Here is a 14,497-nt window from a genome sequence, read left to right as displayed (position 1 = left end):
TTCGCCCAAATTGAAAGATACATTGTACTCCATATCTGAGTTTGCCCAGGTTTTATCTTCTTAATAGTTTAATAACTAACATTTGTTTTTCAAGTGGCAACGTTATACTTTTGCTGTTTTATTTTAGGATTTTTAGCTGACACGTTTTGACTCGTCATTATTCACATAAGTTACTTTGACTCTAAATTGTGACCCATAAGGGAAAAAAAATATATAATCGAGTAGCGTCTTGTTTGATTTGTTTCAACGTCTATTTTCTAAATATTAAATTTTTATAATTTTTGGTTGTACAAAATTGAAGATATTATTATTATTAATGCATTAGCAAACACGTCTAAATAAAATGTATCAACAAAGGAAATACTCCATAATACTTTTGGGTAAATTTAGATAAAGCTGCTAACACCATAAATAGCCATGAATAGGGTAAAATTACGCAATTTTATTACATTACGAATTTGCCACTTATAAACAAACAATGTGGTAAACTTGTATTTTCTCCGCCAATTTCACTAAGGGGTCGTTTGGTTCGCAAGGGGTAATCGAAATGGATTGAACAAAGGGAAAAGAAAAGAATGGAATGAAAATACCATATATTTGCTATGTTGTTTGTTTTAAAAACAAAGGGAAACAAATCCCACTAGTCCCACCACCACCACACATCCACCTAATTCATTAACTTTCCACCTTTTCCAGCCACCATCTATCCACCAAACCACTCACCGCACCTCCCCCACCATTCGCCGCCCTACGCCAACCCTCCCCCACCCCTGCCGACCCAGCGCAGCTGATCCCTCCCCCGAGAAACCTCCCTTAGCCCAGAAAACCCTAGAATCTAGTCTCACTCCCCGTAAAACCCATCGGTCAGCCCTCCCCCACCCATCGAAACCCTACCGCCTAGGGTTTCGATGGTGGGGGAGGGTCGGTCGTCCGTTTTACAGTGAGGGAGATGGGTTTTTTTTAGGTTTTTTAGGTTTTTCGATGGTGGGTTTTTGAGAGTGAGGATGGTCGACGAAGGGAGGGGAGGTGCGACGAGGGGTGGGAGAGAGGCGGCGAGTGGTGATGTGGCTGGCCGTGGTGTGGTGGTGCGACTTTTCGGTGATTTGGGTAGGTAAGAGGGTGGTGGTATGGTGGTCTAGTAGTGGCTAAGGAATGAGAATGGAAATACCTATTGGGGTGGGGAATCAACTTAGAAGAATTTAGGGGAATGAAAAGGTAAAATGGAATGGGGAAAAAGGCGTAACAAATAACAACAAAGAGAATCAAGACAATTGATTCCCATTTACTTTAATGAACACCGCCAACCAAACGGCCCTAATTATTATACCAGTTTAATAACCATGTTATCACATTCACTCCTAACGAAAAGGCGGGACAAGAGTCACAAACTCCCAGTACAGAGCCAACAGAGGCACACAACAATTCATCTTCTTCACGGATTTCAACAGTAGCAGAGGAGAGAGAATTTCACAGCCAAACAAGCTCAGAAGTTCAGCAATGGCGGTTTCTTCATCATCCTTTAACACCGCCTTTGCTCAACCCAAATTCATGTCTCTACTCTCACAGCGCTTCCGTTCATTCCATCCATGGCGTCCTCACCTCGCAGCTAACCCCAAACTTCCCGCCATTTTTACGCCTAAATCAAGGTATGAACTTCAATTACTTCCTTAACTCAATTCATTCTTAATCATATTGTTGATTATCATACTCAATTTCATCCATTATTTGTAATTATGAATTTTCAATTGAATTTGAATTTCTGATAATAACTGTGAATTCAACTGTATGCTTTTTTTTTTTTTTCTTCTAAAGTGAATATTATCGAAATTTGTAATATGAAGTTGAAACGCAATTATGTAATTTCGATTATATACAGTATTTGTGTGTGTTTAGTAAAGAGATAAACCTGGAATTTCCTGCTAAGGAATTGTTGGATTTTGTAGAAGTATGACGGTTAGGGTTAATGCTTGTTACAAGAAGAGGCCGATGGATACACCGGGGGCGTACGAGTTGATTGATGAGGAGAGTGGTGAGAAAGTGATTCTTTGGGGTGGAGTTGATGATGTTGAACCTTCAATTCCTAGTAAGAAAGTACTTTCCTGGACTCCAAGTAAGGATCAGAAGAAATCTTCGAATGCTCGGGAAAATATTGAAGGTACATCTTTTTTAGCTTATAGATTCTGTGTAATGGACTTGTGTAGTTGTGTTAACATAACTTGATAACCTCTTTGATTATGATTTATGAAACTTACTTATGTTGCCAGCCTGCCAATTCTCGGTTTAATGCATTTTATGTGCAATGTTTCTGAAGTTAATGCTTGTTATTATGCTTTCACCTTTCGTCGCTGCCTTCTTGGTATTAATAGAAGAAAACAATCTTCTTGGTTTAACAAATGAACTTAGGATAAAAGGAAAGGGGTGGTGGAGTTGTGACTTGTATGGTTATTGTTAACGGATGAACTTAGAGGAAAAGGAAAGAGGTGGTGGAGGTGTGATTTGTATGGTTGTTGTTAACGAATGAACTAAAGTATTTATCTTCTTGGTTGGAAGGAGTTAGGAAGGATATGAAGTATATGGATTTGTACGAGAATGAGGCATTTGATTGTAAGGGATAGAGGAGGAAGATTTTTGTGGATAACTATATGGAATAATCACTGTTGGTTCATGTAGCCGACCCCACTTATGGGATAAAGGCTTTGATTGGTTGATTGATTGATTTGGAACAAAAAAGAAAAACAATGAACAACTAACTTTAGAGTTCCTTCTTTTCTTTTATGTTCTACTCGCTTTTTAAGAAGCCATTCACTTCCATATGTTATGCTGGGTTATGCAAAGATCTTCCTATTTATCCATTAATTTGATCATTAAAAAAGGGTTTGATATGAGTTCTAATAAATGAAAGTTTTTTTTTTTTTTTTTTATTTTGTAAAGAAAATTCTGTATCCTTGATTTTATATTTTTTATTTTAACAAATTTATTTTTCTTTTTTACTTTTCGATGTATCCTTCATAGGCAGTGAACCTTCGTCCGCTCACAAAAATGTTCGTTCGTCTCCAACTACTCTAAGATTGTCCAAGGGTGTTGGAAGGTTGAAAGCTGTCAAAATCAAAAGCATTGTAAGAAAGACTTCAAGGGAAAAGGAGAAAATTAACGAGCATAGATATGAAGAACCAGATATGGATGAACTAGATGATGATGACGATGATGATCCAATTGTATCGTCGGATCCTCAAGGTGTCTGGATCAGAAAGAAAAATATTTCTGCTAAGAGTGGCATTGAGCAGCTCATGGAAAATAAATTGTCAAGGAAACCTTTTGAGCCAAAGGATAACTTGACTGATGCTGGCTCATATGTTTCTGCTACTCATTCAAGAGGATGGAATGATAGAGAACCAAGACGTGGTTATAGGGGTGAATCAAGAGACTTGAAACCTACACGTAAATATAATGCTGGGAGTGACTTTTTCAGTCGAAAATCATTTAGAGAATCGGGTTGTGGTGATGAAATGATTGAGGCTCTGAGGGTACAGGATTTTGTTCGCCCTTCAAACATTCAGGTACATCAATTTATTGCTTGTAAAAGTTCATTTGGAGTTTTCAAGCTACTCTCTTGTCCAATTTACTGCATTCATGAACCTATTGTGTATCATCTAGTCTTGTGTTTGTCTTTTCTCGCTCTTGCAAACAGTAGAATCTGGTCAGTTGTGTCATTTAATTTATTGGTTCAAAGTGATTCCTTTTCTTGTTTGTTAAAGTTTGAACTTGAATTACATGTGACTGCTACAATCTGTTATATTGCCTGTCTACTAGATGATTTCTGCATATGATATGTATGTCAGTTCTTGTGTGCAAAGGTCTTATAGGTGCAGCGGTTTGACAGCTCCCTGTTGGACCCACAATCTCGTTTCACACCCACTTTTCCATTAGAATAACCATACAAATACCTCACTGACTCCCTTCACATCCCCTTTTCTATTAAAATTTTGTACTGTTATAAATGTTTGAACTAATGTGGGTTGGAGGAATCAAATGCATATTTATCTTATTGATATTTCTGTTCTCACTACACTTACATGCTATTGGTTAATACCTACTCATTTATTTACTCCTCAATACTTGTGGATATTTAGCATGGATATTATTACTTAGATATATGGAGTATTTGCTTATGATGTGTAAACACTATTTACATTCGTCTCAACTGATTTTCTATTAGAAAATCTTTTTAGATGCTTAAAGCATAGTTACTGATCAATAAGAATTGGTCATAATTAGCTATATTTGACAACAAAAGTGAAATATTGCCAATTTTAAACTGCATAATGTGGTAAAGTATCATGCTACTTAAAATATCATGTTTTATAAACTACATAACTTATTATTCCATACTATATATTTTTGGCCAATTTAAATAAAAGACAGGATGTAACAGGTAAAAAAATTGTTCTAACGTGGTGAGTCACTGTTACATAATGGAATACGTGGTGAAAAGGACGTGATTTTTGTCGTGGATTCTGCAGAATGGAAAATCCCAAAATATATTACTGAACAACCGTTCTGTAACGGAATAGCTGACTTTTAATTCCATCCAAAATCTGACATCCATTTTGCACCATACTGTCATGGTATTCCTACCAAACCCCCTATTTGCCCAATTAACTGCATCATATTGTGCAGACTGCGGAGTAATTCAGAAGCTATTTTTCTCCGAGGCTAAAAGCTTCTTATTATTTTTCTGAAAGTTAATGCCAATATTAAACATAAAGGAAAAATTACAGTACTTCTGATTGGTTTCCATTATGTTTTGTATACTATATGAGTGCTATATACACTTCATGAGACTTACTATCACTTGAGATTGTTGAATGCAGGCAATGGCATATTCTCCTGTTGTAGAAGGGAAGAGCTGCATTATAGCTGATCAAAGTGGATCAGGGAAAACGTTGGCATACCTGGCTCCAGTTATTCAGCGTCTTAGACAAGAAGAGATTGAAGGAATTAGTAAATCGGCATCAAAAAGTCCTCGAGCTGTAATATTAGTCCCAACTGCCGAGCTAGCTTCCCAGGTGAGCTGATACTGTGCCATGATTGCCATCTTCTTGCTTTTGCATCATCTAGTGCTTAATATGCTTCTATTTTTAATATTATACCTGTTTTGTTATTGCTCAATATGCTCATTTATGACATAAATTTTCTTTGAAGGCATTTCTTATGTTTCTTCTTAAGCTTCACATATTGACAGGCCCTTTTCTTTTGAATATACTTGTTTTACCCGGGATATACTTGAGAAACACATCATTTTCTTTGTTAATGGTTTTCCTTAATTGATTGATATGTTACAAATACATGATATGCAAGTTAAAACTAAAGATTTGAACATTATTGTCAATTGTGAATTTTAATATATGCGAGGAGCATGGAGCATATGTGCCTGAAATTAGAATAACTAGTCAGAAGTGTTCTGAAATCCTGTTCTTAATGGGGTCCATCCTGTGACAGTGGCTCTAGACTGTCTTGTTTTTAAAATTTTGTTACACTGAATCTGCATTCTGTTTCGCTCATGTTTAAATGCAGGTTCTGCTGAATTGTCGATCCATCTCAAAACATGGTGTTCCTTTCCGCTCTATGGTTGCAACAGGAGGCTTTCGACAGCGAACTCAGTTGCAGACTCTTGAACAGGATTTGGACGTGCTTATTGCCACACCGGGACGTTTCATGTACTTAATCAAAGAAGGGTTTTTACATTTAACAAACCTTAGATGGTATCTCTCTCTCTCTCTCTCTCTCAGATTGGACATAACCTTATTACTGAATAGACAAAAACTCTTAGCAGTTTCTTCCACAGTAGTAATTATGCTCCCTTATTTATATTACTTATTAATTACTCCGTTATATATTTATTTATGTGATGATAAAAGAAGCATTATTTTTAATATCTTTTCTGCCTTATGATTATACCTGCTTACATGTGAGAGAATCTGTTACCTTGTTTACCATGTTGTCAATAAGGAAACACTTTTGATTCTAGTGAAGAAATTAGTTGTAGTTGCATAAGTAGAAAATCAGTTTGAAACATTGAAGGTTTTCTCTTTCTTCTTTTCTAGTTTGTTGTCAACTGTGAGGTCATCTCAACTTGTGGATAGAATATACATTTTAGATACTGAATTTCCTAGTCTGGAATTAGGCGGTTGTGCTGTAGATTATAGATATGATTATACCTGGGAAATTCAAGTCACCCAAAACTAAATACTATGATTTTTGACTCAAACCAAAATTATCTGGACCCCGTTGGAGCTTGAGCCAACTCAAAGATACTATGACTAATATGATTGATTTTTCATAACAGTTAAATTTCAATAGATCCAATGTGATCCTGACTGAATTGATCTGAACTGAATCAAATGACTCATCAGCCTAATACTACCCAAACTGAAATAACTTAAATCAAACCCAATGAGAATGATCATTTTCCACCCCTAGACATAAATATACATGATTGAGCTAGATACTAAGCACATTCTCTCACAAGATTAACAGGATATAACTCCCTCCATCCCACTAACATTGCCTCTTATACCCTTTAATTTACCTTTTAAAGAGTTCATTTGAAAGGATGTAGTGTTCTTTTTTGTCTTTTGTGGTTGCACATGGATTGTTAAGGGAGGAACATATACTAGTAAGGGAATGGGCAAACACAATGGGACATCCAATTTAGGATAACTTCGTGGGATGAAAGAGTAAGTGATAAGAGCAAATGATAGGTCCCAATTAGACGGTCATAAAATTTGATCTCTTGTCAGTAGTACCAGGATAAAGCATCTTACTTAATCTGTTCTGAACTTCTGATGATGATGCACTGTGTTTGAAAATTTTAAGGACAATTTTTATAAATATTGTCTTCCAATGCAACTGTGTAAGCTGGTTTAACCTGTATGATTGAGTGACAAACTCTCATTACTACATATATACATCCTTGAGAGCTGAGAAAAGTCTTTGGCAAAATGAATACAAGTAGATGAATTCATTGCAAGAATCAACAAAAGATGGTAGTGTAACCTGTCAATTGACAAAAAGCTAGTCCTTCAACAATGGTGTCCATAATTCCTTGTTGCAGATGGGACGTTGAGGTTTGAAGATTTCATAGAGATTATGAGAATAGTACCATCATAAGGTGACTATTAATTGGGATTACTGGATTATGAATCACTTACATATCAATTGTTTTTACTGTCAAGGCCTTAAGATTATGGTCAGTCAGTTTTTTTAAGCAGATATTTGCATATTTCAGAAATATCAGATCAATAGATCATACCAGACCAGATCATATCTTTTTATTTGAGTTTATTTATCGCAAAATTTCTTTTATTCCATAATAATAATAAATTACAAAAATTTCATATTTGGATAGTACACATTAATACGAATCCAATGAGTTATCTTAAGGATTAGTGTACAAATAAGGTCCAAATTTAGTCAAATCTGGAAGTCAAACTAGGTCATGTTATAAGTATTGAGACCATGGTCTTGTAAAAGGAAATTCATAGTCAAGGCCTTCCATCCTACCAGTATTGCTCTACAATAAATGTCTTTGTGTAATGAGATGTTTGCTTGTTTCATATTGGGTGACATTGCAAGTTGATTGTACGATGCTTGATATGACCTTGGTTAAGGGCTTGCCTTTTTTTTTCTTTAATATACCTTCAGATCTTGTAGGCCTACTCTAATGACAGCTGAGTAGTTTCACTGTTATCTTACTGTTAAATTTATGTCACAGTGCTGTGTTGGATGAAGTGGATATACTCTATAGTGATGAAGATTTTGAACAAGCTTTGCATAGTCTAATTAACACGGCACCGGTTACTACGCAGTACCTCTTCGTGACCGCCACATTACCTGTGGAAATTTACAACAAACTAGTTGAGACCTTCCCAGATAGTGAGGTGATCATGGGTCCTGGAATGCACCGGACGAGCTCCGGTCTTGAAGAGGTGCATATCATACTACATTCATTTTGAAACAACCTCTTTGAATCTGTTATCTGACATTACTTAAATTGTGCGCAAAAATTCTTTCTGTATGCTATGCCAGTCTAGTTTTGTAGAATCTCAATAAGTTTCCAAATCTGCTATATGGAAGCTTAAATATTCAAAACATAAAGCGGAGATTTTTGGTTTTTATTTATGCTTTAAGAGTGGCACAAAGGCTTAATTAAAACCATTGGATCATCTTTTGGTTTTTCAAAGCAGAGATATTAGCTTTACCTTTACTGTGAAGTGAATTCTGTAGGCTGTAACTGTAGTGACATGTTGAAGCCCGTGGCTCATACTATAGATTTGACATGTAGGAACTGAAAAAATCTAAAACAAATGACAATGTGGTAGACTCAACCAATTACTGTTGCTGGGCAGGTTCTTGTAGATTGTAGTGGGAATGAAGGGTCAGAAAAGACCCCAGAAACAGCATTTTCCAATAAGAAGTCTGCCCTTTTGAGGCTTGCAGAGGAGATTCGAGTTTCTAGGACTATTATATTCTGTAATAAGGTAATTTGGACTACTTTCCATTCTGTGCGCACTTGTGAATGATTTGATTGTTCTTACTTTCAGTCTTTGATATATGTAGATTGAGACATGTCGAAAGGTTGAGAATGCCCTGAGACGTCTTGATAGAAAGGAAAATCAGATACGAGTTTTACCATTTCATGCTGCTTTGGAACAAGAAACAAGGATCACAAATATGAAGGAGTTCCTTAATTCAAAAACAGAAAATCGTTCTCTGTTTCTAATTTGCACCGACAGGTTTGTCACTGATGCTTTTTAGTAATAACCAAAAATAAGCTTGGCTCTTCTCTATTTATGTTTTAGTTATGTTGATCAAACTTGTCTACAGCTAAAGAGTATTGGCAATTTTGATCATTTATATATATAGGATTTTGGACTTGACCGATTCAGAATATTTTGTCCATCTGTGAAGATTTCAGTCCCTTTGTCACTGACATCGCTACTTAGGGATGAAATGAAAATTGCATTTTACAAAATCAATTGTTAGATTTGTTTTAATTTGGCCATCTTGCTTTGTTTAAAGTAGTATAATACTCAGCTACTCACATCCTGTGTTAGGAGTTCCTAATTTTGAGTGCTAAAACATTGTTATAGGGCTTCACGGGGAATTGACTTTCCCAGCGTGGATCACGTTGTACTGTTTGATTTCCCTCGCGATCCCAGTGAATATGTACGTCGTGTTGGCAGAACAGCAAGAGGTGCAGGAGGTATAGGCAAGGCTTTTGTGTTTGTCGTTGGTAAGCAAGTTTCTCTGGCAAGGAGGATCATTGAAAGAAATGAAAAGGGTCATCCTTTACATGAAGTGCCTTCTGCTTATGAATTAGTACGGTGATAAGTCTCAGACAGACCTGCACTTGTGAATGTTGAAATTAGTAATGCAAGGGGTCAGGTTACTTGTGTAATTTTTAACCTTTGACTCCTACATTTTTGAGTTGTAAAATAAATCATAGCTAATCATTTTAACAAGTTATAGTTGCGAGAAGTAGGAGTCATTATAGTATGATCTGGTAAAATGTATGAATTTTTTTGATTCGTGCATGTTGATAAAAGTAAGATATGCTAAAATATACAGTATGTCAGTATGATGTTTTATTGATCCATGGAGAGGCTAGGAGTTATATTTGTCTAAAAACACAAGGTGCCAAATGCCGATGTGCTAATGTAAAATGAGTTGGGTCACCACTGAAGGTGCTAATGCTTGCCTAAGTTACTTGTAAAAGGGGCTGGGTAAGTTGATAACGGTGGTGCACGGCAGTGATTTAGGAGATATGAAACAGAGGGAAATAAGAGGTAAAAGAACTCGATTCATTTAGCTAACCGCGTTGATCAAGGTATGATTTGATTCAACTAGGGTTTATTGCCCCCTAATTAAGAAATTTTGACAGAGTTATTTCTTTCATTTTAGTGGTTGATTTGTGCTTTATGCATTTCAAGACTAAGAAAAGAGAACCAAAATTTTGATACCATGTTGAGAATAGAATAGTTGGGAAGCTCAAGTATATTGCAATGATCAGTTATATAAACAAACTACAATGGTAACAACTAACCTAAGCTTAATCCTAGAAATTAGGTATATATATGGACTAACTATAATAACAAACTAAGAATGTATCCAGTAATTACAAAATATATAGACAGAAACATTTTAGATTAATGATCCCCTGTATCAACGGATGCGACTCACATGAGCAAATGGCTCATGAGTCACTTCTTTCTTAGGCGTCGCTTGGTCTGGATTGCCAAATACATTCCAGATGCGCAAGGTCTCGTCCCCTGCAGAAGCTACTGCCAAGCCATCAGGACTCTGTAACATAAATTCCAAAAAATCAGTAAAATACAAATAATGAGGTAACTTGAGAAATAGAAGCTGCAGTTCTCAATAAACCAAGAAAAATTACCTGAGACATGAAAAGTACTCTGGACGTATGCCCAGTAAGCTCTGCCATCTGCACCATTGATGGATATTTCCACAAAATTAAATTGTTATCAGGAAGCCCATGTGAGCTCAGCAGCTCGCGTTCATTATTGCTCCATATCAAAGCCGAAACCTGGGATCCAGTGTTTACCGAGTTCAAGCATGCACCAGTATTAATGTTCCAGAATTTTATGCATTGATCGTTCATGCCTCCTCCAGAAGCCAGCATGTTACTCTGAAAGGGACACCAAGCAAGGGCTTTAACTGCAGCAGTGTGGTCTTGAATCCTGTGCAGCCACTGAGTGGCAGAATTGAAACTGGCCATTGATCGATCCCAGATGTGCACAAGGTTGTCGTTGCCTCCACTGGCTAGATATCGACCTGAAGGTGACCATTTCAACCCACAAACTTCATGCCGATGTCCTCTGTAAGTTTCAACTATATGACTCCTAACTCTCAAGTCATTGTTTATGATTCTGCTGTCTGCTGATCCAGTGGTGAGGATGTTTCTGTTCCAAGCCAGTGAACCAATACGAGCTTGGTGACCTTCCCTTAATGTTCTCACCTGCAAGAACAAAACAATAACAGTAAGAAATCAAGCGAAACATAAAACTCAAGCAGATGAGAAACCAGGACTACTAACAAAAACAAGAAATAAAGTATGCAAGTTAGATTTATTCACCTTTCTACTGGCAGTAGAATCCCAGACCTGAATTTTAGAATTGTCCAAGCCAATGGCAATATGACGACAATCAGGCGCCCAACTCACACTAGTTACTGGGCCTTCATCATCAGAAACAGTCACAAGCTCCAATGTAGTATGTGTGGATGCATCCCACAGGTATACAGTGTTTTCAAGAGCAATAGCAAGAACATTGCCCTTACCCCAATCGAGTAAGTTCAAGTAATAGTCATTTATCAGGCCAGGGCAATCCAGTATGCGCTCTGCAGTCTGCAACACAATCACAGTGTAAATTTTAAGAATTGAACACCAAGAAAAGATCAAAAAAGAGCAGAACACAGTAAGAATATGATCTTGGAGTCTAGGCACTAAGCAATAGGCAAGTTCACATGTGTAGGCTAAGCAAGACTAGGCACTTCAGTTAAAGATGATTGGTAACTCATACCTAACATCTATACATACAATGATACAAACACATTCAGAAACTCTGAAAATAAGATATAGTATTCATTGAAATTTTCAAAATTATGCCTCATAAGTCCATAAATAAAAAGCATACTCAATAGATATTAAATCATACTTCGTACTATGTAACATTTTTCCTCTTTTGCTTAAGAACATTGGAAAATTGTTGCCAATACGTGCACATTTATCATACACTAAGCCCTAAACAGATAATTTGACAGTAGAAATAAGACAATCATACATATAAATTTTATCAAACACCATCATAATATCAAACTTCAAGTAATAAATAAATAAGTAAATAACACAAGGGTTCATGATAAATTTTCTTCTTTAAAACAATAGAAATAAGTACCAATTTCAACCATTTGAAACAAATTGATGATCAAGGTCTTAACTCTTAATAATCAACATTACTAAATTTTTAAGACATACTCGTCTAACTCTTACATATTCAGACACATTTCCACAACACCAAATTATAACACATAACCGAAAACATAATCAGAGAAAAGTCTATATACCTGAGGAACACGACGTATTCGCTTTGGAAGAGACACAGCCTCCAAGTTGGGGGTGGCAAGGGGAAGTGGGGCGGGTGGCTTGTTACTGAAAGCAAGAATTCTAGACCTATTCATCCCAAACACCTCCTTCAAACGCTGCCGGTACGCTTCCTTTGACGGCGAAAAGGGAGATTGATCCTCCTCCTTCTTCTTCTCCTTCCACCCTTCTGTCAGCATGTAGTGCGCATAATGGAAATCCATAGCCGACCTACTTGGAATAAATCTATCCAACTCCAACTGATTTTTTCAAATCATTCCCAAAAAATACAAATTATCAGTAGCCGTTAACCTAATAATCCGACAATTATTCAGATAAAAATAGAATTAGAGGTCTTACATTTTCTTTAATTCGATTATGGGTCAAATTGTAGCGAATGTGAATTGACATGGTGTAAAATAGATTGGATCGCAAGAATTACCAAGTTCCGACGAATTCCGAAAAAACCCTAAAATTCAAAACAAAACAACAACAACAACAACAACAATAACAATAACAAAAATAATACAGAAAGAAGAAAAATACAGAGCAAAACAAAACAGAGTTAGTATTAAAGAAGATGAGAAATTGGAAGAAATAAAAAGAAGTTACGAAATGACGACAACGAAAGGTTGGCGCTTGCAGAGGAGAGAGAGAAATTGAGAGCGATTTCACCAAATTCAAGCGTCGATCAATTGACGGAGATGATGAATGAAAATGAGGAAAATACTTTGGAAAACAGGTTGAATGTTTTTATAATGGTAAAATAATGTTTAAGGGCGCGCTTCTGTTTACTTAACTCGTACAATCAAGTCATTTTGTGGGTAAGTAGATTGCTAGACCGTAATTATGAGTTGTTATTTGGCTAGCACCACATTAATCACGTTGTCCCTATTTTTATTTTATTTTTCCTTTTTGACCATTTATGATTTTTAAGACCCGTGTTAAAATGTACAGTACTTAGTACGGTTTTATGTTGGTGAATTTTGTTAGGAAGGGGTTTTGTTCAATGACTTCAATTTTTTTTTTTTTTTTTTATGTGTTTTACCAATTATTGTTACAGTAAATATAGTCATTTATAAGGTAAAAAGTATATATTTTACAGGTTTTATTCATAATTTTAAACAAAAAAAAAAAAAAGACGATATGATCTAAGATCGATTTTTAAAGGGTTTTGAACTAAACCAAACTGAACACCGATTTTTTTAATTTCTCGACCCAGAGATTTTACTTAATTCTTCGGTCCAATTAAAAAAAACATATATATACCCTTTTCTCTCCATAACTAAAATATTTAACATTCTCCATTAAACTTATTCTACCGTTACCACATGTAGATTGGATGCAGTCAAATTAACTAGCTTAGAAGAATCCGAAATAGCTTAGGCAAATTGAAGTTTTGAATTGGATACATGACACTTCATTCAACTGTCGTGTCCGTGTCGGACACTGTGACAGACACCGACACTCATTGAGCACACGACGATACGTCTCACACCGTATCCTACTATATGATATGGTTTGTTGTGCTTCGTGACACGCCACCTAATCTTTTTCATCAATTTTTTTAATAAGAAAGTTTATGTAAAGTTAGATAAAATAAGGTAATAGTTAAATAATATGGGTGCCTTTATATATAGTTCATTGTTCATATGACATAGTATTATCTAATGAGAGAATGGAATGACAAATATATTACACTATATGAATTATAACATCACGTACCCGTGTCCCTTATTTTTTATATAAACGTTTTTCCATATCCGTTTCGTACCAATATCCGTGTCAATACCCGTTCTTGTGCAACCTAATTGCATGATACAAAGTTACTACTCCCTCCGTTTTTTTTTATAAGCCAGAATTACTATTTTTGTCCTTTTTTTTTATAAGCTAGAGTTTCATTTTTGGAAATCTCTTACAATCTATAACTAATACTAAATTAGCAACCGCTGACGTCATCTTTTTTCAAAGCTGTACACGTGGCACTATCTCATGAAAAGATTTCCCGCTCAAATGCTAAGCCCATTCAACATTTTTCAATTCAAATCTATCTATCTATAACTAATACTAAAGTAACAACTGCTGACATCATCCTTTCCCATAAGTGTACACATGTCGAGTTGTGGCAGAAAATTTTCCCGCCTAAACTATATGGGATGTCAACAATTTTTTTATTTTTTTTTGGTCAGCTACTTCACTGATACTCCAATTTTCCAAAAAAAAATATGCATGTGTAATTTTCATTTTTTATCTTTATAATTTGAAAATTTATATCAATTAATGAAACAAACTTAGTCCAATAATTTCACAATTGTGACGATATAACAAATTACTTCC

General features: G+C 35.8%; 2 protein-coding genes across 2 annotated transcripts; one reads left to right on the top strand and one right to left on the bottom strand.

Moving 5' to 3' along the window:
* Positions 1-78: 78 nt before the first annotated feature.
* LOC110717958 (DEAD-box ATP-dependent RNA helicase 50-like) lies at positions 79-9,658 on the top strand. Its single transcript, XM_021896758.1, has 9 exons — positions 79-1,646; positions 1,944-2,155; positions 3,013-3,557; positions 4,872-5,066; positions 5,575-5,762; positions 7,775-7,988; positions 8,409-8,540; positions 8,620-8,795; positions 9,153-9,658. Exons 1-9 carry the CDS (start codon positions 1,498-1,500, stop codon positions 9,388-9,390), a joined length of 2,049 nt encoding a protein of 682 aa, XP_021752450.1. The 5' UTR covers positions 79-1,497; the 3' UTR covers positions 9,391-9,658.
* Positions 9,659-10,044: 386 nt separating this feature from the next.
* Positions 10,045-13,462, bottom strand: LOC110717924 (cell division cycle 20.1, cofactor of APC complex-like). The gene is made up of 5 exons (XM_021896719.1): positions 12,521-13,462; positions 12,145-12,420; positions 11,156-11,425; positions 10,457-11,038; positions 10,045-10,362 (listed from the first exon to the last, which is right to left on the bottom strand). The coding sequence occupies exons 1-5, from the start codon at positions 12,569-12,571 to the stop codon at positions 10,225-10,227; spliced, it is 1,317 nt and encodes a 438-aa protein (XP_021752411.1). The 5' UTR covers positions 12,572-13,462; the 3' UTR covers positions 10,045-10,224.
* Between the last annotated feature and the right edge of the window lie 1,035 nt (positions 13,463-14,497).

The sequence above is a fragment of the Chenopodium quinoa genome, unplaced genomic scaffold (genome assembly GCF_001683475.1).
Source record: "Chenopodium quinoa cultivar QQ74 unplaced genomic scaffold, ASM168347v1, whole genome shotgun sequence".
Classification (NCBI taxonomy): Eukaryota; Viridiplantae; Streptophyta; class Magnoliopsida; order Caryophyllales; family Amaranthaceae; genus Chenopodium; species Chenopodium quinoa.
This window is presented reverse-complemented; position numbering and strand designations above follow the sequence as displayed.